The sequence below is a fragment of the Myxine glutinosa genome, chromosome 5, assembly GCF_964187855.1.
Source record: "Myxine glutinosa chromosome 5, kmMyxGlut1.1, whole genome shotgun sequence".
Classification (NCBI taxonomy): Eukaryota; Metazoa; Chordata; class Myxini; order Myxiniformes; family Myxinidae; genus Myxine; species Myxine glutinosa.
In genome coordinates this window covers 73,118,104-73,145,536 of record NC_136265.1, presented here as the reverse complement: position 1 = coordinate 73,145,536, position 27,433 = coordinate 73,118,104, and the positions used below count along the sequence as shown (strand labels likewise).

Below are 27,433 nucleotides of genomic sequence, written 5' to 3'. Positions count from 1 at the left end.
TAGAGCGGGGGTTAGCCTTGCGGGCCCCATGACAATCTTCTCCATTTTGCCCTATTTTCTGCATCTCCCCTTGTTAACCCCCTTGCCCGCATTTCTTCTTCCACCACCTTTAGCCAAGTCTTTCTTGGCCTTCCCCGTCCTCTACTTCCTTCTAAATTCATTTCCAGCACTCTTCTTCCTCAACACATGACCAAACCATCTCAACCTGTTTCTCTTCACAGCATCCATCACAGGCTCTATTCCCATCATCTTTCGCAATTCATAATTTGTCTTCCTCTCTTTCAACGATACTCCGCACATCCACCGAACCATTCGCATTTCCACCCTTTCCAGCCTTCGTTGCTGCTCTACGTTCATTACCCATGTCTCGCTCCCATAAATCATAACACTTCTCACACATGCAGCATACACCTTTCCCTTCAACTTCAACGACACTCCCCTCCTCGTCAGCACGCCACTCAGTTCCCGAAACTTCTTCCATGCACATCTCACTCTAGCAACCGTTGCCGAGTCTGATCCACCTTTTCCATTCAGCATGTCTCCTAGGTAGCAAAATGTTTTCACACGTTCCAGCTTCACGCCGTTGCCAAGATCCAACCCAACATTTCCCCCATCTGCAGCTCCCTCTGTGCATACCTTACACTTGAATGTAGCTGCCACACTGGTTAATAACCCTCTAAGACCACTACATTTTTGATGAACCCACTCAGCGCACATTGTACATTGAATGGAGTTCACTCCGATACCATTTCTGCACACAGCACGCGGCCACTTCCCAGTTCTTTCCACCTCACCACATACTTTACCACTTGCCATCACCTTTGTTTTTCTGATATTCACCTTCAGACCTTCTGTCTCCATATATTCCTTCCACTTCTTCATCTTGTCCTTCAGTCCATCCATACTTTCCGCAATCAACACCAGATCATCTGCATACAACAACTCCCACGGTAAACCCTCCTTTACATTCCGAGCCAGCACCTCCATTACAGCTACAAATAGTAGTGGACTTAGTACTGACCCCTGATGCACTCCCACCTTCACCTCAAACTCACCACTGTTCCCGTCCTTTGTCCTTACAGCTGTGCGCGCTCTCTCTTACATTGCCATCACTATTCTAATCAACCATTCCTCCACTCCTAACTTCCTCAATGCCCATGTCAATACTTTGCGTGGAACCCTATCGAATGCTTTCTCCAGATCAACAAACCCAAGAAACAACTTCTTTCTCTTCTCCATGTACTTCTCCTGCAACTGCCTTACAATAAAAAGCCCGTCTGTCGTTCCTCTTCCTGGCATAAATCCAAACTGCATTTCGTCGATCTTCACTTTCGTCCTTATCCTCCTCTCCAAAACCCTTTCCAATACCTTCATTCCATGCTCCAATAACTTTATCGCTCGATACGCGCCACAGTCCAGAGGGTCACCTTTCCCCTTGTATAGAGGGACAAGGGTACTCAGTTCCCAAACCACTGGAATGCGGCCTTCTTTCACCACCAGATTACAGATCTCTGTCATTCTCTTCACACCCCAACTTCCTGCTGCCTTCAACATATCTCCCACAACTCCCGTCGGCCCTCCCGCTTTTCTCCTTTTCATTGCTTTTATCGCTTCCTCATCTTCCTTCTCAGTTATCTTCTCTGCCGGTCCTAAAACTGGGTTACTCTCTATGTTGCCATCCCATTCATTCTCTGCATTCAACAGCATTTCCATATATCTCTTCCATCTTCCTTTAATTCCATCTGGGTCCACAACGATCTGTCCCACCTCATCCTTCAAGCAACTCACTCCCATCACATCACACCTCTCTTTCACTATCTGCTTTGCAATCCTGAATACTGCTCTCTGACCCTCTTCCGAATCCAAGCGTTCTCTGAACATTTTCCTACATGCCTCCTGCACCTATGCTACCTCTTTCTTTCCAACCTTCTGGACTGCCTTATAACTTTCATGCTGTGCCTCTTCTGCTCCCGTACCCTTCGCCTTCTGCCACTCCGTGAACTTCTTCCTCTTCTCGTCAATCCTCTTTCCAACTTCATCATCCCATCACCATGTTTCCGAGTGCCTCGGTGGTCCTTTTTGTCCATCCACATACCTCACCAACAGCTCCCAACAGACTATCTTTCATTGACATCCAACCACTTTCAAGCTCAACCACATCATCCTCTACCATACTCAGCCTCTCTTTTAATGCCTCCCTCACTGTCACCTCTTTCAACCTCCACACCTTCATTCTCGGTTGGTACTTCACCCGCCGGGCTCTCCTCGCACCTTTCACCCTTATGTTGCAAACAACCAAGTGGTGCTGTGAAACAGCCTCCTCCCCCGGGATCACCTTTGTGTCCCGGAGGTGCCCCCTATCTCGCCTACGCACCAACAGATAGTCAACGGTTGTCGTCGACAACCATTGACTACCTGTCATCGACCCACCTGACGTGTATGTAACAAGCTTATTATCCTCTTTCTGGAACTGAGTATTACAAATCGACAAATCAGCTCCATCAGCAAACTCCAAAATCCTTTCACCTTCTCCATTCCTCACACCATATCCGTAACCCCCATGAACTCCCTCAAAACCTTCCATACTCCTTCCCACACGTCCATTTAGGTCTCCTCCTACCACAACAACTTCCTCATATTTCACGTTTTCCATCAGCTTCTCTATTGCACACCAGAACTTGTCCTTCTCTTCATCGCTCCGACCGACCTGCGGAGCATTTCCCGAGATGACGTTCACCAAGAGCTTTCCAATCATCATTTTCACCATCATCAACCTTTCACTCACTTGAGTCACACTCACCACACTGTCTACAAACTCCTCAGAAAACAGGACACCAACACCATGCACGCCTTCCGGGCACCCTTGCCACACAAACTTGTATTTCTGTCTCTGCCTACCCTTCACCATTCTCACACCACTTCCCTTCCATCTCGTCTCCTGCACACAACATTTGTCCACTCTTCTTCTGACCAATACTTCCACCACTTCTCCTGATCTCCCTGTCATTTTCCCTACATTCCATGTCCCAAACCTCAGAAACCAATCTCCACGACGGGCATCAGACGTTTCGTCGTCATAAATGGAGTGATGTCCACCCTTGCTTCGATCGGGTTCCCCACCTTGATTTTTGAAGAGAGGGAGTGAGGTCCCCCATGGGGTACTTCGGGCTGTACCCTCCCATATGTAGTTGTAATTGTCATGGTTCCCTTTTTGAGGCAATGTTTTATGGCCGGATGCCCTTCCTGACGCCAACCCTTTTAGTCGCCTCTTACGACATGCAGGGATACGGTGTACCTATTCTAAACCGGGGTACACACCGGGATGTTTAGAAGAGGTGATAAATGGCAATCTACCAAGCTCTATAATGCACACTCTAGCTCCAGATTGCCTGAGTAGCTTACCTTACAAACTTGGTTATGAGTGGGAGTAAAACAGGTTTACGTCCTCCTCCTCCTCCTCCTGCTCCTCCACCTAATCCTCAGAGCTGTGGGTGATTAGCGCCCCACAAACTTCCGACCCCAAAGCATCCTCATTTTGTCACTCCTTCCTACCTCCAACCCCCAGGTAAAGGCAGACTGGAAGTACGTTGCAATGGTCATCGACCGGATTTTCCTCTGGCTCTTTTGTCTTGTCTGCCTGTTAGGGACTTTTGGTCTCTTCCTCCCTCCTTGGCTTGCTGGCATGCTTTAGGTAACCTGCTCTCGTCAGGGTAAGTCGAGCGTTCCTTTTTATTGATTAATTAAACGTTTTCCTTCTTTCAAGGGCCTACGACTGTTCGGCCATTCTTTTGGTGTCTAACTGTCCTCGAATGCGTGTGTCGCAGATGGATTGTCCATCACCCTCCCACAGGGCACTTGCTATCCCATTGTCAGTGTTAACCAATCAGTGCAATAATCATAATAACAACAAATAATTCACCGTGGAAATGTCGATTGTGTACAGTATATTTTAGATAAGCATAGCTTCCGATTGGTTTCAGGGATATTGAATAACCGGATGTTGGAGTCTTTTCATCTGCATTTTGATTCGTGGTTTGTTTGTTTCCGGGGATGGCTTCGTCTGATGACTGGTCTTGGAGCGTGGATGGATCATGTGGTGGTACAGAAGAGGGTTGAGAGAGTTGGTATATGTGTTGACAATAAAGGCAGACACAGCACAGCTCATCTCTCACCTATAAAATCGCCTTCTTCTTCATGCGTCCGTGTCCTTTGATTGAAAGAGCTCGCGTCGCTCCCTCCCTTACTGAAACTTTTTTGAGTTGGGTGAGGCCTACTGTTTGAGAAATGCACTTGTGGAAATGAAATTTTGGGACGCTCCAGTGAAATTGGGAGAGGAGATGAAAGGATTCTGTTTTAGAGCTACGTACTGACAGCACAAGCAGCGGAAGTCAGCAAACTAGGAAAAAGGTGGCCTTGTATTCTACCTGGCAAGCCGAGCAGCTCAATGAGGCTGAAGAGAAGATACAATGTCAGCTGCGTTGATGGATACCATGGCTGATGAAAATGGCAGCAAGCGTATAGGCCTGTAGTTGAGACAATCTGTTTTTGCACCATTGCTGTGCACGGCAGTGTCTTCCTAACAACGGGGAAGTGGTCAGTAGGTGAAGGACAGCTGTAGAAAGCAGATGGAGGATAAGTGAGAGCAGCAGAACAGGATTTGAGAACACGGATGTTGATGCCATCTGCACCCATCACTAAGGCTGCCTGGCCAGAGCATTCTTCTTATCAGATGAAAATTTCAGTATCCAGGAGGCAGTGGGTAAAAGGGGTAAGATGGGGACAGAGAGGGATGGTTTGGGTACATGAGTTTTAGAGGTGCAACTGAGGTTGTTGAGTTTAGCCTTAGAATTATCGACATGATGCTTTGTGGTTCACACACTTGGTGCAAGCCTTTTTACACTGGACCAAATCCCGGGGATGGCCCCAAGGCAACTAGGTGGTCAATGTATCTCGAACTTTTACACTTGCTGTTTTTGCCCCAGGGTCACCCCCAAGATTGCTCTTGCACTGGGGCGAACTCAACCATACTCCAGACCAGGGGTGAGACTTTTCAACCCGGGGCGAAACACTCATCCCAATGCCAAAAGTATAGTGTGACCAAAAGGGGGGTTGCATTCGCCCCAGGGTTTGATGCTCTGGTGTAAAAATACCTCAAGACATGAAATCAGAATGACTGTACTGCAATGTTTGGTGGTCGAGATGGACAATGACAACAAGGAACAACTAGAACGGCTTCACCTGAATACGTCCACACCTGCAAGCACGCCGGGATCAGTGGGCACACCGACCTCAACAGGGTCGCTCATGTCTGCAAGACCACTCATGATGAGTAGTTCACTCGGAAGTAGTCCTTCCAAACCTTCACGCCGCTAACTCAGAATGATCAGAGGGACTCTCCTCATCTCAAGCTACCCTTTCTCTCCAAGCTGTGTGGACACCCTCCCCTCTGTCTCTACACCATTCCATGCAACAATCCTTATCCGGGACACACCATACATTTTATTTTTCCCGGAACTCTTGCGCTGCCTGGAGTTCTGCGCATGCGCACCGAGCATTTTGGGTGCATTCCGTCATATTTGCCTCTCTGATAAGAGGCTCCTCAGTTATGCCTACTCAATGAACCAACATCCCATAGGCCACCATCTCCAAGTTTATTATTAGGCATGTCAATGCACATGGCAAAAAAAATAAATCAATACTATAATAATTGGTGTGGCAATTAGAAATTCCTTCTCGCGTGGAATCGCCAAACTTCACGCAGCAAAGTTTCAAACAGGAAAACAATCAGTAATTAATAGCTTCTATATGTAAATAACGGTGACATAAACATCACACTGTAAGACCCCATGGACCCCTCCAAACTCACACCATAACCTACTTCTCAACTAACCGGTCATATCCTCACTACACCACGAGTGAGCAACGTCCATTTAATCCTCACTACAGCAAACCCACCAGCAAAGACGTTACGAGTGGTAGGAAAAAAAAACCCGGAACTTTTCTTTCCTTTTTTTATAGGTATTAAAACAGAAATGGGAAGGAAATAAAATGATAAAAGTTGCTTGCAAGTTGCAAAACAGTCCGACGATAAAATGTGAATCGTATCGAAACTCCGGTCTGTAGCTCGATGGAGTGCTGCTCTCTGCTATGGGCTGGCGCCCCAGCATCACGTCTGTCTTTCCAGGATCCTGTGGAGACTCCCGTGATGAGGCCAAAGCACAATGTCTGTTGGTCTCACATCAGAAGCCGGTCGGTGGGCTCTGTTCCTTACCTTCTACCTAACATGGCTCCCTCTGTTCTCTCTCGATCCTCCCTATGTACTCCAGGATGCACACGCTCTTCCAGAAACCCCTTCCTGCTTAAACTTCCAAAATCCAGGATGACTATACACATAAACTCTCATCTTCAATAAATGACACTCAACAGAACTCCTCCTCTGGTACCCTCAGTACTGGAGGCTCCATATCAACAAACTGGCTTGTACTACACACAGCACCCTGAAAACCCCTAAAACCAAATTTGGACCAATCGGAATGAATCCTCGGGCCTGCCGTCCGCACATGATGCCATCACAAGGGTAACGCAGCACTCTGTGTCCAATGCGATGAACAAGGCACCTCCATAGTCAAATCCCCAAAGTTTCTGCATCTACACCTCACCAAACTCGATCTTACAATCCCTCCATCAGTGCAACTGTACCACGGCCCGTGATTGGCACCGATCGTTAGAACATCCCAGCAATGAGGTAACACCTCCAAGTCTAAAAAAATTCCAAGCATCATCGGATATTCAAACAAACACCGACTCGGGGTTGTTGACCTCACAGGGTCTCTCCTGCACCTAAAAGTTGAAGTTAAACTCCAAACCATTGGAAAAATAATTCGCCAAAAAAAGTGCGATGACCCGTTCTTGCCCCGATTAAGGGCGAATGTTCAAAAAGTCCGGTTCACTTCACCCTCCACCATCACCGCAAGTATCAGAGGTATAACCGCTGCAGCTTTATACAATTCTCAAGGACTCCCTTCAAGTTCAACATGCTCATCTCCATCTCATAATGCTCCTCCCTAACACTTGTGTCCATGGGACCAATCACATGACCCTTATCAACAACTGCTCCATACTTGCTTGCATTTCCAAATCGTCCAAAAGACGCACGTTCTTCCACATTATCACACTTTACGACCTCCCATCTACTTTCCCAACAACCCTCTCGAAGAGGTTCGGTCACTCAAACTCCTGGGTCTCAATCTCAGCCATGATCTCTCTCGGGCGAGCCACATTTCAAAGTTGGCCTCCAGACGCCGACTGGGCATCCTCTGTCGTCCAAAGTCCTTCCTTGGCACACCTGAACCCCTATCCACCTACAAGGCCTTCATCCACAGCTTGATGGAGTACTGCTCCCCATTCTGGGCTGGCTCCCCTGCCTCACATGTTGCTCAGCTTGACACCATGGAAACCAAGGCTTTCAAGATCATTAGAATCACTCACAATGAAGCAGAGTCGATGGGCCTATCACTTCGCCATCACCGACAGGTTTATGGTCTCTCTGTATTCTTCTGCCTCATGTCTGGTCTTACACCCTCTGTCCTCTCTGTGATCTGTCCCTTAGTATCTGCAGGACACATGCGGTCCACCAGTAACCCCCTCTTGAAGCTGCCTAATTCCAGAAGGACTCCTAACCTCCACTCATTTATTCTTCTCTTTTCCCACCTGTGGAACCACCTTCCACACTCTCTTCGACCCAAATCTTCTCTCCTCATCTTCAAGATTTTCCAAGCTGTTCACCACCACCACCCCTAGTTGTTCCCCCATCGTTACCTGCATCCCTCGTTTGTCCGTCTCCGTCTACCTTCTCCCTCCATCCTGATATTGGTGTTTCCCCTTTCTCCTGCTGTTCTCTTTGTTATGTTGTGTCCTGGTCTGTTCTGTGTCCTAGCTCTTCCACGAGCCTAGACCATGTATTAAAATAAATAAATAATTGGCTCTTGGTTCCGGCTTCCTCAACATCCTGAAGACGTGATTCTTCCTGCTCTGAGGTCACGACCTCTGAAAGTCAGGATAGCGTTCAGGATTCATCTTGTCTCTAACTGCTACCGATCATTATCCACACTGTCAATCGTCCTGCGTGTACGCTTCCATGTCGAATGCCAGTAGCCATGCGAACACTTCTTTAACCTGATGTTGTGCGGAAAGTGGTCTACGTGAAGTGGGGCATATGGCAATTTGGCTCACACGTAGCCCAAATTATGTTGATCCACTCTTAACTTGGCCCAACTACACTGGATTCGATGGAATACTTCTCCACATTCTGGACAGAGCATCTCCGTCTGTGCCGTGCATCCTCAATTGAGTTCAGTCTAAGGGAAATCAACTTGTGGGGCACAAGTCACTTACTATCATCCTTCAGCCCCTAACCCAACCTGGAGCAGTTTCCTCTCTATCCCGCTTCTTCTTCTCTATCACCGATCCCACTACCTTGGTCATTGCTCAGCGGAAATTTTCAGTTCCAATTCCTCCATCCATGATGCCTCATCGCTCCACTCGCCTGGCTTCAGCTGGCCATCCCTACCGTGTGGCTCATCAAATATAGAGACCCAATAAACTTGCATCCTATTTTGTTCCTCACACGCAAACCTCACTTTTGGCTTTCCCAGCTACCTATGACCTCCAGCAGTTCACGGCCCAGATCAATAAGCTCTCCTCTGATCAACCTTTTCTCCTTCCTTCAGTTTCTCTTGTCTTATTTACAGGAGGTCATCCTGAAAGACGAAGTTGCCTTCCTCCAGCAACACGATATTCCAATTTTTTTTTTAGACAACGACAACCTCGACCCACGTTTGACTGCCCGCATCAGTTTGAAGAGGTGATCATTGGAAGTATTATGACCAAACTGGAGTTCTAAATGATATTTCTATGTGGAAACTTCCACATATGTCTGTAGTGAGAACAAAAGCTTGTGGAACCGGCTGTAGGCTAGGCCGGTTGGACCTTTGGTGCCAAGACAAGCTACCGTGGACTTGGGAGACCCTTGGAGCTCAAATGGTCTTGACAAAACGTGATGCCCAGTCGACTCCTGGACTTTTCAACAGTTCGAAGGATGGGTGAGAGTTTCTTGGGAACACATGTTTTGGGAGAGACGGTCACAGACAAATCGTCACGAGGGGGCATCGGAGAGGATCAAAGTCACCTCCAAAACACCAAACAAGAGAACCCCCTTTTGCTCCTGTCTCCTCGAAACCTGTCGATGTATCAATGATTGAGTGCCCCTAAAATGTAAAATACACTAATCCGATACACGGAGTGCCCCTAAAATGTAAAATACACTAATCCGATACATGAAGTGCCCATAAAATGTAAAATACACTAATCCGATACACGAAGTGCCCCTAAAACGTAACATACAATAATCCGATACACGGAGTGCCCCTAAAACGTAACATACAATAATCCGAAACACAGAGTGCCCCTAAAACGTAAAATATACTAATCCGATACACGAAATGCCCCTAAAACGTAAAATAAAATAATCAGATACACGGGAGTGCCCCTAAAACGTAACATACAATAATCCGATACACGGAGCGCCCCTAAATCGTAACATACACGAATCCGTTACACGGAGTGCCCCTAAAATGTTACACAGAGTGCCCCTAAAATGTTACACGGAGTGCCCCAAAAACGTTACACGGATTGCCCCTAAAATGTAACATACACTAATCCGTTACATAGAGTGCCCCTAAACCGTTACACGGAGTGCCCCTAAAACGTACACTGAGTGCCCCTAAAATGTAACACACTAATCCGTTACATAGAGTGCCCCTAAACCATTACACAGAGTGCCCCTAAAACGTTACATGGAGTGCCCCTAAAACGTTACATGGAGTGCCCCTAAAATGTTACACGGAGTGCCCCAAAAACGTTACACGGATTGCCCCTAAAATGTAACATACACTAATCCGTTACATAGAGTGCCCCTAAACCGTTACACGGAGTGCCCCTAAAACGTACACTGAGTGCCCCTAAAATGTAACACACTAATCCGTTACATAGAGTGCCCCTAAACCATTACACAGAGTGCCCCTAAAACGTTACATGGAGTGCCCCTAAAACGTTACACAGAGTGCCCCTAAAATGTAACATACACTAATCCGTTACATGGAGTGCCCCTAAACCGTTACACGGAGTGCCCCTAAAACGTACACCGAGTGCCCCTAAAATGTAACATACACTAATCCATTACATAGAGTGCCCCTAAACCGTTTCACAGACTGCCCCTAAAACGTTACACGAAGTGCCCCTAAAACGTTACATGGAGTGCCCCTAAAACGTTACATGGAGTGCCCCTAAAACGTTACATGGAGTGCCCCTAAACCGTTACACGGAGTGCCCCTAAACCGTTACACAGAGTGCCCCTAAAACTTTACACGGAGTTCACCAAAAACGTTACATACACAAATCCATTACACGGAGTGCCCCTAAAATGTAACATACACTAATCTGTTACACGGAGTTCCCCTAAAACGTTACATGGAGTGCCTCTAAAACATTACACTGAGTGCCCCTAAAATGTAACATACACTAATCCATTACATAGAGTGCCCCTAAAACGTTACATGGAGTGCCCCTAAAATGTAACATACACTAATCTGTTACACGGAGTGCCCCTAAAACGTTACACGGAGTGCCCCTAAAACGTCACACGGAGTGCCCCTAAAATGTAACATACACGAATCCATTACACGGAGTGCCCATAAAATGTAACATACACTAATCTGTTACACGGAGTGCCCCTAAAATGTAACATACACTAATCCATTACATGGAGTGCCCCTAAAATGTAACATACTCCATTACACGGAGTAAAATGTAACATACACGAATCTGTTACACGGAGTGCCCCTAAAATGTAACATACACTAATCTGTTACACGGAGTGCCACTAAAATGTAACATACACGAATCCATTACACGGAGTGCCCATAAAATGTAACATACACTAATCTGTTACACGGAGTGACCCTAAAACGTTACACGGAGTGCCCCTAAAATGTAACATACACTAATCCATTACACGGAGTGCCCCTAAAATGTAACATACACGAATCCATTACACGGAGTGCCCCTAAAATGTAACATACACTAATCTGTTACACGGAGTGCCCCTAAATCGTTACACGGAGTGTCCCAAAACGTTACATACACTAATCCGTTACATGTTTTAGGATATTAATGATTAAGACTCGGACCATAAATTGGAATTTTGTTTTATGCCTCTGCCGACAAAGTCGCCGAAGGCATGTTTTCGGGTTGTCCGTCCGGCTGTCCGTCTGTCCGTGATAGGTTTTCGTTGCAGCGATAACTTGAGAACGGCTGAAGCGATCTTAGTTAAACTTGGTGCAGGTATGTATATTGAGGTAAAGATGAACTGATTGGATTTTGGGGTCAAGAGGTCAAAGACCAAAGGTCTGATGTCATGTTAGGTTAAAATCCTGTTACCGCGATAACTTGTGAACCAGTGATTAGATTCTGACCAAAGTTGGTACAGTTATGTATAATGATGCAAACAACAACAACAACATGCATTTTAAGGCCATTTTCCCTGCTAGAGTGGGGGTTAGCCTTGCGGTCCCCATGACAATCTTCTCCATTTTGCCCTATTTTCTGCATCTCTCCTTGTTAACCCCCTTGCCCGCATTTCTTCTTCCACCATCTTTAGCCAAGTCTTTCTCGGTCTTCCCCGTCCTCTACTTCCTTCTACATTAACTTCCATCACTCTTCTCAACCAGTCACTTTCATCGTTCCTCAATACATGACCAAACCATCTCAACCTGTTCCTCTTCACAGCATCAATCACAGGCAATATTCCCATCATCTTTCGCAATTCATCATTTGTCTTCCTCTCTCTCAACGATACTCCGCACATCCATCGAACCATTCGCATTTCCACCCTTTCCAGCCTTCGTTGCTGCTCTACGTTCATTACCCATGTCTCGCTCCCATAAATCATAACACTTCTCACACATGCAGCATACACCTTTCCCTTCAGCTTCAGCGACACTCTCCTCCTCATCAGCACACCACTCAGTTCCCGAAACTTCTTCCATGCACATCTCACTCGAGCAACTGTTGACGAGTCTGATCCGCCTTCTCCATTCAGCATGTCTCCGAGGTAGCAAAATGTTTTCACACCTTCCAGCTTCACGCCGTCTCCAAGATCCAACTCAACATTTCCTCCATCTGCAGCTCCCTCTGCGCACACCTTACATTTGAATGTAGCTGCCACACTGGTAAATGACCCTCTCAGACCACTACATTTTTGATGAACCCACTCAGCACACATTGTACATTGAATGGAGTTCACTCCGACACCCTTCCTGCACACAGCACACGGCCACTTCCCAGTTCTTTCCACCTCACCACATGCTTTACCACTTGCCATCACCTTTGTCTTTCCGATATTCACCTTCAGACCTTTTGTCTCCATACATTCCTTCCACTTGTTCATCTTTTCCTTCAGTCCATCCATACTTTCCGCAATCAACACCAGATCATCTGCATACAACAACTCCCACGGTAAACCCTCCTTTACGTTCTGAGCCAGCACCTCCATCACAGCTACAAATAGTAGTGGACTTAGTACCGACCCCTGATGCACTCCCACCTTCACCTCAAACTCACCACTGTTCCCGTCCTTCGTCCTTACAGCTGTGCGTGCTCTTTTGTACATTGCCATCACTACTCTGATCAACCATTCCTCCACTCCTAACTTCCTCAATGCCCATGTCAATACTTTGCGTGGAACCCTATCGAATGCTTTCTCCAGATCAACAAACCCAAAAAACAACTTCTTCCTCTTATCCATGTACTTCTCCTGCAACTGCCTCACAATGAAAAGCGCATCTGTCGTTCCTCTTCCTGGCATAAATCCAAACTGCATTTCGTCGATCTTCACTTTCTTCCTTATCCTCCTTTCCAACACCCTTTCCAATACCTTCATTCCATGCTCCAATAACTTTATCGCTCGGTACGAGCCACACTCCAGAGGGTCACCTTTCCCCTTGTATAGAGGGACGAGGGTACTCAGTTCCCAATCCACTGGAATGCGGCCTTCTTTCACCACCAGATTACAGATCTCTGTCATTCTCTTCACACCCCAACTTCCTGCTGCCTTCAACATATCTCCCACAACTCCCGTCGGCCCTCCCGCTTTTCCACTCTTCATTGCTTTTATCGCTTCCTCAACTTCCTTCTCAGTTATCTTCTCTGCCGGTCCTAAAACTGGGTTACTCTCTATGTTGCCATCCCATTCATTCTCTGCATTCAACAGCATTTCCATATATCTCTTCCATCTTCCTTTAATTCCATCTGGGTCCACAACGATCTGTCCCACCTCATCCTTCAAGCAACTCACTCCCATCACATCACACCTCTCTTTCGCTATGTGCTTTGCAATCCTGAATACTGCTTTCTGACCCTCTTCCGATTCCAAGCGTTCTCCGAACATTTTCCTACATGCCTCCTGCGCCTTTGCTACCTCTTTCTTTGCAGCCTTCCTGGCTGCCTTATAACTTTCATGCTCTGCTGTTTCTGCTCCCGTACCCTTCGCCTTCTGCCACTCTTTGAACTTCTTCCTCTTCTCGTCAATCCTCTTTCCAACTTCAACATCCCACCACCATGTTTCCGAGTGCCTCGGTGGTCCTTTTGTCCATCCACATACCTCACCAACGGCTCCCAACAGACTAGCTTTCATTGACATCCAACCACTTTCAAGCTCAACCACATCATCCTCTACCCTACTCAGCCTCTCTTTTAATGCCTCCCTTACTGTCACCTCTTTCAACCTCCACACCTTCATTCTCGGTTGGTACTTCACCCGCCGAGCTCTCCTCGCACCTTTCACCCTTATGTCGCAGACAACCAAGTGGTGCTGTGAAACAGCCTCCTCCCCTGGGATCACCTTTGTGTCCCGGAGGTGCCCCCTATCTCGCCTACGCACCATCAGGTAGTCAACGGTTGTCGTCGACCCACCTGACGTGTATGTAACAAGCATATTGTCCTCTTTCTGGAACTGAGTATTACAAATCAACAAATCAGCTCCATCAGCAAACTCCAAAATCCTTTCACCTTCTCCATTTCTCACACCATATCCGTAACCCCCATGAACTCCCTCAAAACCGTCCATACTCCTTCCCACATGTCCATTTAGGTCTCCTCCCACCACAACAACTTCCTCATCTTTCACGTTTTCCATCAGCTTCTCTATCGCACACCAGAACTTGTCCTTCTCTTCATCGCTTCGACCAACCTGCGGAGCATATCCCGAGATGACGTTCACCAAGAGCTTTCCAATCATCATTTTCACCATCATCAACCTATCACTCACTCTAGTCACACTCACCACACTGTCTACAAACTCCTCAGAAAACAGGACACCAACACCATTCACGCCCTCCGGGCACCCTTGCCACACAAACTTGTATTTCTGTCCCTGCCTACCCTTCACCATTCTCACACCACTTCCCTTCCATCTCGTCTCTTGCACACAACATATGTCCACTCTTCTTCTGACCAATACTTCCACCACTTCTCCTGATCTCCCTGTCATTGTCCCTACATTCCATGTCCCAAACCTCAGAAACCGATCTCCACTTCGGGCTGCACCCTGCCCATATGTACTTGTGATTGTCATGGTTCTCTTTTTGAGGCAATGTTTTTATGGCCGGATGCCCTTCTTGACGCCAACCCTCTTAGTCGTCTCTTACGACACGCAGGGATACGGTGTACCTATTCTGACCAGGGTACACACTGGGAAACGTTTAAAACATGTAAATTCTGGGGGGGGGGGGGGGGGGGGGGTCAGCATCACGGCTGCGGTTTAAACATATTCCAACAATATCCAAACAGAACCATGTAAAAAAAAAAAAAAAAACTTTTTTCGTTGGAGGTATTGACTTCTATAGGGTTGGTTTTCTAAGGGTTATATCAAAATATTAACTTATATCAAATAAATCTTTTAAGGTGAAAGCGCGATGACGTCACCACGTCACGCGGCACGAATGCGCGCTTGTGTCGTTGGAAGTATTGACTTCTATAGGGTTGGCTTTCTAAGGCTTATATCAAAATATTAACTTATATCAAATAAGTCTTTTAAGGTGAAAGCGCGATGACGTCACGCAGCCTTGCCTAGATGTAGGCCGCACCTCATTTTGTCAAATAAAGTGGTATTCGGGTGGTTCCGGTATTTGGGACCGCAGGGACGGAAAGTGCAGGTACGGGGTGCCAGGCACTCCCCAGCCGGCCCGCTCTGAAGGTTCGGATCGGGACACCGGGATTCGTTCCGGTCGCCCGGTCGGCCCGGAGGTGGGGGTGCGGGGCCTGTCACGGAACGTCAAAACAAACGGCCTGCCGGGGCCGCCCAAAAGTCGGGCGTGAGGGGCGCGTCCACTAATGGAACGCCTCTCGCTTCCCAGATCGAGGGCCACGTGGTCAGGAGAACCTCGTCCCTTCTGGTTGCCCTGCCATCCCACCGTGAGCGCTGGCAGGGGGTACTTCAAACTAAGCTTAAGTGTTAAGTGTTAAGTTCCTCCTTGCCCTCGCAAGGGAAAGGCTAGGGTCAAGCTCTTCCAAACACTAGAAATCGGACGTCTCAAATTAATTAACTAATTTGTTAATACATCTCAGTCGCCCGCGACCTCTCTAGCGCGGGCGTCGAACCAGTTCATTTCCGGGCGACCGGGCCGAGTATCGGCATAGTTCAAATAGGGTGGCATAGTTCCGAACCCGAAGGATCGGTAACCGACACAATTTCGGTCTTCGAGGCCGGCCGATAGGCAAAGTGTGACCAGAAGGGACGAGGTTCTCCTGACCACGTGGCCCTCGACTTGGTGGGGTTTGTCCGCACAATGTGGGCGCTTTCAGGATGAACTTTAGCCGGGGAGCGTTTGGGCGCCCCGGTCTGATACTGCCGCCCACGCGCAGAACAACTTGTGAGTGCACGTGGGTCCCGGCGGTCCCACTGGCCTAGCGCTACCATGTTTAGACAGCGAACTCCGTCCCCGGGCACCGGCACCTACTCCCGGAAGTTTGAGAGAATAGCGGCGCCAGGCACGGTAGGACACCCGCGGAGCCCCGGCGGACCAGGGACGCGCGAGCCTACGCGTTAGCGTGCTACGGCGGAATCAACGGCTTCGGCCACGGTCGGGCCGATACTCGGCCCGGTCGCACCGGGAATGAACTGGTTCGACGCCCGCGCTGGAGAGGTCGCGGGCGACTGAGATGTATTAACAAATTAATTAATTAATTTGAGACGTCCTATTTCTAGTGTTTGGAAATTTGGAAGAGCTTGACCCTAGCCTTTTCCTTGCGAGGGCAAGGAGGAACTTAACGCTTGACACTTAAGCTTAGTTTGAAGTACACCCTGACCAGCGCTCACGGTGGGACGGCAAGGCAACCAGAAGGGACGAGGTTCTCCTGACCACGTGGCCCTCGATCTGGGAAGCGAGAGGCGTTCCATTAGTGGACGCGCCCCTCACGCCCGACATTTGGGCGGCCCCGGCAGGCCGTTTGTTTTGACGTTCCGTGACAGGCCCCGCACCCCCACCTCCGGGCCGACCGGGCGACCGGAATGAATCCCGCTGTCCCGATCCGAACCTTCAGAGCGGGCCGGCTGGGGAGTGACTGGCACCCCGTACCTGCACTTTCCGTCCCTGCGGTCCCAAATACCGGAACCACCCGAATACCACTTTATTCGACAAAATGAGGTGCGGCCTACATCTAGGCAAGGCCGCGTGACGTCATCGCGCTTTCAACTTAAAAGACTTATTTGATATAAGTTAATATTTTGATATAAGCCTTAGAAAACCAACCCTATAGAAGTCAATACCTCCAACGACACAGGCGCGCATTCGTGCCGCGTGACGTGGTGACGCTTTCACCTTAAAAGACTTATTTGATATAAGTTAATATTTTGATATAAGCCTTAGAAAACCAACCCTATAGAAGTCAATACCTCCAACGACACAGGCGCGCATTCGTGCCGCGTGACGTGGTGACGTCATCGCGCTTTCACCTTAAAAGACTTATTTGATATAAGTTAATATTTTGATATAAGCCTTAGAAAACCAACCCTATAGAAGTCAATACCTCCAACGACACAGGCGCGCATTCGTGCCGCGTGACGTCATCGCGCTTTCACCTTTAAAGACTTATTTGATATAAGTTAATATTTTGATATAAGCCTTAGAAAACCAACCCTATAGAAGTCAATACCTCCAACGACACAGGCGCGCATTCGTGCCGCGTGACGTCATCGCGCTTTCACCTTTAAAGACTTATTTGATATAAGTTAATATTTTGATATAAGCCTTAGAAAACCAACCCTATATAAGTCAATACCTCCAACGACACAGGCGCGCATTCGTGCCGCGTGACGTGGTGACGTCATCGCGCTTTCACCTTGAAAGACTTATTTGATATAAGCCTTAGAAAACCAACCCTATAGAAGTCAATACCTCCAACGACACAGGCGCGCATTCGTACCGAGTGACGTGGTGACGTCATCGCGCTTTCACCTTAAAAGACTTATTTGATATAAGTTAATATTTGGATATAAGCCTCAGAAAACCAACCCTATAGAAGTCAATACCTCCAACAACACAGGCGCGCATTCGTGCCGCGTGACGTCATCGCGCTTTCTCCTTAAAAGACTTATTTGATATAAGTTAATATTTTGATATAAGCCTTTGAAAACCAACCCTATAGAAGTCAATACCTCCAACGACACAGGCGCGCATTCGTGCCGCGTGACGTGGTGACGTCATCGCGCTTTCACCTTAAAAGACTTATTTGATATAAGTTAATATTTTGATATAAGCCTTAGAAAACCAACCCTATAGAAGTCAATACCTCCAACGACACAGGCGCGCATTCGTGCCGCGTGACGTCATCGCGCTTTCACCTTTAAAGACTTATTTGATATAAGTTAATATTTTGATATAAGCCTTAGAAAACCAACCCTATATAAGTCAATACCTCCAACGACACAGGCGCGCATTCGTGCCGCGTGACGTGGTGACGTCATCGCGCTTTCATCTTGAAAGACTTATTTGATATAAGCCTTAGAAAACCAACCCTATAGAAGTCAATACCTCCAACGACACAGGCGCGCATTCGTACCGAGTGACGTGGTGACGTCATCGCGCTTTCACCTTAAAAGACTTATTTGATATAAGTTAATATTTGGATATAAGCCTCAGAAAACCAACCCTATAGAAGTCAATACCTCCAACAACACAGGCGCGCATTCGTGCCGCGTGACGTCATCGCGCTTTCACCTTAAAAGACTTATTTGATATAAGTTAATATTTTGATATAAGCCTTAGAAAACCAACCCTATAGAAGTCAATACCTCCAACGACACAGGCGCGCATTCGTGCCGCGTGACGTGGTGACGTCATCGCGCTTTCACCTTAAAAGACTTATTTGATATAAGTTAATATTTTGATATAAGCCTTAGAAAACCAACCCTATAGAAGTCAATACCTCCGACACAGGCGCGCATTCGTGCCGCGTGACGTGGTGACGTCATCGCGCTTTCACCTTAAAAGACTTATTTGTAAGTTAATATTTTGATATAAGCCTTAGAAAACCAACCCTATAGAAGTCAATACCTCCAACGACAACGACATTCATCATGCAAAGATGAACTTATTTGATTCTGGGGTCAAGAAGTGAAAGGTCAAAGTCTGTAATAGGTTTATAATTTGAGAACGGCTGAAGGGATCTCATTTAAACTTGGTACAGGTATGTATAACGATGTAAACATTAACTGGTTAGATTTCGAGGTCAAGAGGTCAAATGTCAGACATCCCGTCAGGTAAAAATTCTGTTACAGAAATAACTTGTGAACCAGTCATGGGATTTTTACCAAAGTTGGTATAATTATATATTCTGATGCAAAGATAAACTGATTCGATTTTGGCATCAAGAGTTCAAAGATCAGAGGTCATGTTAAGTTACAATTATTTCATTACCGCAATAACTTAAGAACGGCTGAATGGATCCAAGTCAAACTTGGTACAGGTATGTACAATGACGTAAAGATTAACTGATTAGATTTTGGGGTCAAAAGGTCAAAGGTCAAATTAAGTAACAATTCTTTTCCTGTTCTAACTTATGAACCGGTGATGGGATTTTTACGAAACTTGGAATAAGTACATATATTATGATGCAAAGATGAACCGATTATATTTTGGCTTGAAAGGTGAGGAGTGAGGTGATATTGGTAAGGTTATGTCAGGTAAAAATGTGATACTAGGGAACAGCTGAATGGATTTAAATCAAATTTGGTACAAGTATGTATAATGATGTAGTGTGGCGGACACGAAAGCTCACTGGCGTGATGGCATCATTCCGCGAACCAAGTGGGCGGCGGCCACGCCCGAGGGGTAGGCGTGGCCGCGGGATATACACCGGGCGCGCAGCCCGGAGCGCTCCAGTGCTACAGTGGAGCTCTTGTAATAAAGACTCTTTGAACTAACCGCGTTGTCCGCTTCCTCCTTGCTATACAAGTAGCGCGCGTAGCACCGCGCTTCATTGGTGACCCTCCGACGTTCTGGTCAGCCGTCGTTGACCACCCGAACCCGCCACAGCAATGGCAACCAACACGGTCCAAATCAAACTCCCCGAGTTTTGGGAGGCGCAAGCCGAAGTTTGGTTCCTGCAGGCAGAAGCCCAGTTCCGACTTCGAGGCATCACGGTGGATGAGACCATGTACTGCCACGTGGTCGCCTCCCTCGGGCCCGGCACGGCCGCTCGCGTCGTGTCGGTCCTGAGGAACCCACCGGCCGACAGCAGGTACGAGGCGATCAAGCGTCTCCTCCTCGCCACGTTCGGCCTCACGGTGAACGCACGGGCTGACCGCCTCCTGGACCTCCCCGAGCTCGGTGACACGCGACCGTCGGTCCGCATGGACCATATGCTGTCGTTGATGGGCGACGAAACCCCGAACGTTCTATTCCGGGCGTTATTTCGGCGCCAGCTGCCGGCACGAGTACGCCTCGCCTTGGCCGGTTCTGCGACGACGGAACCCCAAGCTCTCGCTGCCGAGGCCGACAGGTTCTTCGCGGCTTTGGACACGCAGGCGAGTTTTGGCGCGGCCGTCGCGAATCCCGAGGCTGATGCACACCTCGTGGCTGATGCTGATGCACAGCTCGCGGCCGCCGCCACGCCCCGCCCACCACCGCCGCCGCGGAGAAAACCGCGGCCTCCGCCGCCAACCTGGTGTTTTTTCCACGCCCAGTTCGGCCACGAGGCTCGGCAATGTCGCCCGCCGTGCTCATTCGGCAGGTCGGGAAACGCCCGGGCCGGCCCTCGGTAGTGGCACTGAGCGCCGGCCGTTCAAACAGCCTACTGTTCATCACGGACACCTTATCCGGGCGCCGTTACCTGTGCGACACGGGAGCGCAGGTGAGTGTCGTTCCCGCCGGTATGTCCGACAAGCAGACCACGGGCCGGGGCCCCGCGCTGCTTGCTGCCAACGGTACGTCCATTTGCACATACGGAAAACGCTGCCTTTCTCTGCGGTTCGGAGGGCAGGTTTTCCGGTGGTCGTTCGTCACTGCCGACGTGCCTATGGCGCTGCTTGGCGCGGACTTCCTGTGTGCCAATGGTCTGTTGGTGGACATAAAGCACAGAAGGCTTGTCCAGGCTGAGACGTTCAGCTCGCTCGCTTGCGCGCTGCCCGCCTCCTTGAGCAGCTCCCGGAGCGGCTCATCGAGCGGCTCGCCGAGCGGCTTGCTGAGCGGTTCGGTTCCGGCCAGGTTCATCTGTACGCTTCCGGCAGCGAACGAATTCACCCGCCTCCTCGCCAGCTTCCCGGCCCTCACGCGGCCCACCTTCTCGGCGGGGGCCGTCAAGCACGGGGTGGAACACCACATCCCCACTGCCGGGCCACCGGTCTATGCCTGGGCACGCCGCCTCGAGCCGACGAAGCTCGCGGTAGCTAAAGCGGAGTTCGCTACGCTGGAGCGGCTCGGCATCGTGCGGCGCTCCGAGAGTGCTTGGGCGTCGCCGCTCCACATCGTGCCAAAGCCCGGCGGGGGATGGCGACCGTGCGGGGACTACCGGCGCCTCAACGACGCCACCACCCCCGACCGGTACCCCGTCCCCCACATTCAGGACTTCTCCGCCCGGTTGGCGGGCATGTCCTTCTTTTCAAAGGTGGACCTCATACGCGGCTACCATCAGGTCCCCGTTAGGCCAGTAGTCCGGAGGACATCCCAAAGACGGCGGTCATCACGCCATTCGGTCTTTTCGAATTTCTTCGGATGCCCTTCGGATTGAAAAATGCGGCTCAGGCGTTCCAGCGACTAATGGACAGCGTCTTGCGCGACTTGGATTTCGTCTACGTCTACCTGGACGACATCCTCGTCGCCAGCGCGTCCCGCGAAGAGCACCTACACCATCTCCGCACGCTCTTCGAACGTCTGGGCCAGCATGGCCTCATCGTGAACCCCGCCAAGTGCCGTTTCGGCGTCGCCGACATCGACCTTTTGGGGCACCGCGTCACCAGGCACGGGGCCATCCCCCTACCGGCCAAGGTGGAGGCGGTGAGGGGGTTTCCGCGCCCCCGCACGATCAAGGGGCTCCAGGAGTTCCTGGGCATGGTAAACTTTTACCATCGGTTCCTGCCCCGCATCGCCCAGCTCCTGCGCCCCTTGCACGAGGCCCTCCGAGGGAAGCTGGGCAAAGGTGACGTTACCTGGACCGAGCAGATGGACGCGGCGTTCGCGGGCGCGAAGCTCGCCTTGGCTAACGCCACCATGCTCGCGCACCCGGCGCCCGATGCACCGATCGCCCTCACCACCGACGCGTCGGACTACGCGGTGGGCGCGGTGCACGAGCAATGGGTGCGTGGTGCGTGGTGCCTGGCAACCGCTGGCGTTCTTCAGCCGACAGCTTCGCCCGCCCGAACGCCGTTATAGTACCTTCGACCGCGAGTTGCTCGGGCTTCACCTGGCGGTCAGGCACTTCCGCCATCTGCTCGAGGGCCGTGCGTTCACGGCCTTCGTCGACCACAAGCCACTGGTCTTCGCGATGGGCAAGGTCGCCGAGCCGTGGTCGGCCCGGCAGCAGCGTCACCTCTCGGCCGTGTCCGAATATACAACGGACATCCGGCATGTCGCGGGGAAGGACAACCCGGTGGCGGATTGCCTTTCCCGGTCCGTCGCCCACGCAGTCCACCTTGGCATCGACTATGCCCGGATGGCAGCGGACCAGGCCGCCGACCCCGGCGTCCAGACCTTGCGGACCGCCGTTGGACTAAAGAGTTTGTGGTTTTTATAACAGAAATGTTTATAGGTGGGAAATATTGAATCAATGCTTACACTTCAAAATCAATGAAATAATGGATGGTTTGAGTTAAATTGGTGAGTCCAAGGAGTAGAAGAATGCTAACCATGTGGTCTACAGTGCAGAAGCTGCCGCCCAGAGAGCAAGCCCACTCTTCGAGATGGCAAGTGGTGTAACCTGGTGTCAAGGATCCTCCCATTTGGGCAGCATTTTGTAATCAGTTCAGTGTGCCGGAGATGGCTCGCCTACTCTGCGCGAAGGCCACCGTGGGGGTCTTTAACGTCCAACAACTAATTCCGGCAGACGGGACGCCAGTTTAACGTGCATCCGAGTGGTGGCACACCTCTTGATGAATCATCCTTCCTGTGATACACCAGGATGGCAGTTTATAGCCGGGTTAGGATTCAAACCCAGGGTAAGTAGCTCGGAAGCGAGTGTTCGTACCTTTTGGATACATTGCCAGCCCCCCCCCCCCCCCCCAAGTGAGCGTACATCCATGAAATGTAGGAGATCCCTCATCAAACTGTTAGTATATGTGCACAGATTGGCCCCCAACCATTGTCAAAGGGAAACGGAGTAAAAGCGTTGTGTGGGTTATAGTAAGTCTTCTTCTTCCTCCTCTATACCCATGCTGTTTTTCCTTCATTTCTCCTTTAAATGTTGCCATTTCAAGCACTACACTATACTATTCAGTTCTCTGTCTTCCCCAAAATTACCATTTAAGATTCTTCATACACATTTATGTATGTATATATATATATATATATGTATATATATATATGTATGTGTATATATATATATATATATATATATATATATATATATATATATATATATATATATATATATATATATGTTGGAACCCATCTGTGGATCGGTCCCATCGGCCGATGGGTCTGACCCATCTGTGGATGCACGAGAAATGACAATGCAGACCCATCGGCCGATGGGTCTGCGCCATCTGCGGATGTGTTGTTCACCTTGAAGGAATGTGTTGACAGAATGGTGCTCTTCAATCAGGTACACAGTCATTGGAATTACATGTGGTAGGAATTTAACAGAGATGATTTTAAAATGTTTTATTATCTATTTCTACCCATCTATTTATACATTTTGTCAATACATTTTGTAATTAACAGATACATGGCAGTTTTCGTAAAGTTTTACATAACATACTCAACATTCATACAAAACATTAGGTGTTCTTCTGATAATGGCGGAGGGGAATAGTGGCAGGGTAGAGAGTGGCAGGTGCTGATGAAGGTGATGGCGAGGGTAAATGTAGTTTTGGTGGCAAGGATCCTGACCTTCCAACAGGGTTTTATTTATGACATTTATTTATGACAAACCACATGTCACGGACTGCTTTATAAACATTTATGACATCAATTGCTTATTTTTAGGTTCAAATAAACATACTCATCCACCATTGATGCATACACATTCCTTCAAGGTGAACAACACATCCGCAGATGGCGCAGACCCATCGGCCGATGGGTCTGCATTGTCATTTCTCGTGCATCCACAGATGGGTCAGACCCATCGGCCGATGGGACCGATCCACAGATGGGTTCCAACATATATACTGTATATATATACAGACTTGGCATTTAATATGGAATTTTTTTTTTTCTTGACTTAGGTTTACTTTCTGAACTCGGTATATCAATCTGGTGAGTTTCTTTTACCCTTCGGTGATGTCTTTGTTGAAAGAACCATGTCACTGATTCTCTTTCGCAGCAAGAAGTCAATAACAGGATTATATCACAGGTGGCGTGACAAAATGTAAGGACAGGTACATTTGACGATTGGCTCCACAATCAGGTATATAAGGGTTGTTGCGTTCTGTATTAGTGGAAAACAACTGCTGCACGTCTACAAAAGTTATTGCCACTTCCTCTGGAGATGGTCCGTCAACTTGACAATGCTGTTTGTCATGGAGTGGTGGCTTTACGAAATTCTGGCATGAAACAGCATGCTATTGCTCGGCAGTATGGCATCACTCAAGGTCAGGTGTCAAAGATCCTGAAACGAAATGCTCAGAGGGGTGTCCCTACTCCAATACCGAGGCCAGGACGTCCACGCAGAACCACAAGGAGAGATGATCGCCAGCTGCACCGGTTAGTCTGCAATGGCCGTACCAAGTCAGCTAATCGGCTTAGGGCTGAGTGGCAGCAACTGACAAATGTGCCTGTATCCAGAAGGCTGGTCAACCAACGACTGGTTCAAGCAGGCTATCGTGCCAGGCGTCCCCTGAGAAAGCCACGGCTGACCAGACAACACAGCCGGCGCCGATTGCAGTGGGCCAGAGGGCACCGTCAATGGCAGCCAGGACACTGGAATCACGTGACCTTCAGTGACGAGTCTAGATTTCTGGTCTATCGTCAAGATGGCCGCGTCCGAGTGCGCAGATAAGTGCATGAAGCCCACAACGAAGATTGTATAGTGCCAAGAGTCCAAGCTGGTGGTGGTGGGGTGACCGTTTGGGCTGCTTTTCATGCAGGGGGCAAAACTGACCTGGTTGTTCTGAATGGAAACCTGAACCAGTTCAAGTACAGGGCCATTCTGGAAGAAACATTGCTTCCATTTGCTCGTGCAGCCTTTCGAGGAAACTTTGTCTTCCAAGATGACAATGCACGGCCTCATCATGCTCGCATGATCCAACACTTTCTTGCTGACCGTGGTGTAGAGCAAATGGAGTGGCCTGCCATGTCCCCGGATATGAATCCGATAGAGAACTCGTGGGCAGAATTAACGCGTCAAATCGACCACTTGGACCAGCAGCCGACCTCTGTGCGTGAATTGCAGCAGGCTATTGTCACTGCATGGCAAGCGATTCCTGTCCAAACCTTGGCAAATCTCGTGAACAGCCTGCCTCGACGTGTATGTGCTCTCCTGAATGCTCGTGGGGGTTACACGAAGTACTGAACTGTAATTTAACTGTCCGTAATCCCAGTAATAATTTAGCTTTTGTTTTTGTTGAAAATTTTTTTGGCTAATGTGCAAAATAAAGAGATACTTCTGGAAAACGTACAGAAGTTTAACACAGTACTGTCCGTGAATTGAGTTCGATATCAGTTTACATCACTTTCAAGGATCAATTTATTTGCTTCGAAATGTCAAATGTGGTTTTTGTTTCTTTTACAGGTCACATTAACAAAATCTAGAATAATTTCAACATAATTCCAATGAACTTTTGGTTCTAAGTCGTCTTGAAAAGTAAGTTCACCCCCACAGAAAAAATATTCCATATTAAATGCCAAGTCTGTATATATATATATATATATATATATATATATATATATATATATATATATATATATATATATATATATATATATATATATATAATATATATATATATATATATATATATATATATATATATATATATATATATATACATACATACATACATACATACATACATACATACATACATACATACATACATACATACATACATACATACATATATACATATATATATATATAGGAAATTCCCTTTCTTTCTGTTATTAATACTCACGTGCAGCATCACACAACCACATTCTAAACCATCAAAACACCTACAACCACAAATCAGACAACGAAGAGAGCAACAACGTTCCTGCCTTTTTAAACGTGCTGGGTGGGAAATACCTGTTAACGAAGAAGCAGACGCTACTTGGGGGAGGGCTGCAGCTCAAGAATGATTGGCAGCAAAAGGAGGCATTGGCTGGTGAATGCACCAATGAGAACACGTTGTGGCGTATCAATGGGCAAACTGGCCTGTGCTTCCAGGAACAACTCCACTTCCCGTGAACTCTGGTCCCCCAGGTATCCGTCCCGCTGGAGCTACTGATAAAGGTGGAACATCAGACCGATCGTGGCTGTTGACACGTGATGGGGACCCCAAGACAACCTGCCTGCCTGTTCGTGCTGTGGAAGGAGAGACCACCGTTGGAGTCTGTGCTGCAGTCAGCACTGATTGCGCTGAAGCTAGGACGAGCTACGCCAGACAGCACTGTGAGAATAGCACAAGGAGCACGAGGCAGGGGTGCGAGAATGAGCATCACAATTATAAAGAGTTGTCGGTGACTTGCCTCATGACCCTTCCAGGCGACGCTTTACATACACACCTCACATTTAAACATACATCACTCACATTGTCTCACTTACATTCACATCTTTCTGCTTTCCTTACCCCTCCTTATTCCTCATTTGTTTCCTGTTTCAGAATTGGCACACGTGTGCAATTTGTCAATTGGCAATTCGTCGACGTGTGCCACGGTGAGTCAAAGGCCAAACTAATGCCTTACTCTCCATCTATCTTCTTTTCTTCCTATCTACGTTTCCTCTGCATTATTCTGCTGGCGTCATGCCCTGTGTGTAGCTAATTAAGGTAAGATTGTAGAAGAGGAATAAGTGCTGAAGGTTAGAATCGGATCTTTTGTGCCTTTTATTGATTGTTTGCTGTATATATATGTGCCTTTCGTGATTGCAAAATACGTGCTTGCTTATTTGGTAAACGGTTTGTTTCCTTCCTGCCTCTTTCGTCTTTCTGCATATGCTCAAGTTAGTGTGTACAATAAGATAGATGGGAAGATCTGCCCCACCGATTGGCTCCGTAATTTAGCCAGTGCGTACTTGACGGTTCCGCTCGACCGTACATAATAAATATACGAGTGCACACTGAGGGTACGTTCCCAAACTGGCAGCGCCAACCCACCGGAAAGGTAACACGTTTGTAAAAGAGCAAGGACCCTACCAGGTTTGGCGGTATCGATTGGCGCCCGTACTTGCTTGCCAACCCTACGAGCTGCGAACTCATCCGTGGCGTGGCGGCCAGCAAGGCCGGAATTCGGGAGGTGTCCGAGAAGTCTCTCTCGTGGTAAAATCCAAACCACGGTTCCGTAACAATATACTTTACTATATTTACACACAGTGTCCGAAACGGAGGAAAAACTAAGTATTAAAAGCAAATAGCACATTTTAGAATCGCACGTCACGGGTGAAAAAGAAATGCTCCATAGGACAGTCACATGTGGATATAGTACACTGTGATTGTCATGCAAGCAATCAGGAAGTGCCACATCGACAG

General features: G+C 48.3%; 1 protein-coding gene across 1 annotated transcript in view; it reads left to right on the top strand.

Annotated features, from left to right (window-relative positions):
• The window catches only part of CHRNA2 (cholinergic receptor nicotinic alpha 2 subunit), a 36,305-nt gene extending 32,148 nt beyond the window's left edge, over positions 1-4,157 (top strand). Inside the window, exons 6-7 of the mRNA XM_068116954.2 lie at positions 3,566-3,710; positions 3,825-4,157. Of these exons, the coding sequence (XP_067973055.2) occupies positions 3,566-3,691 (126 nt within the window). The 3' untranslated portion in view covers positions 3,692-3,710; positions 3,825-4,157. The remainder of the gene's footprint in view (positions 1-3,565; positions 3,711-3,824) is intronic.
• The last annotated feature ends 23,276 nt before the right edge of the window (positions 4,158-27,433 follow it).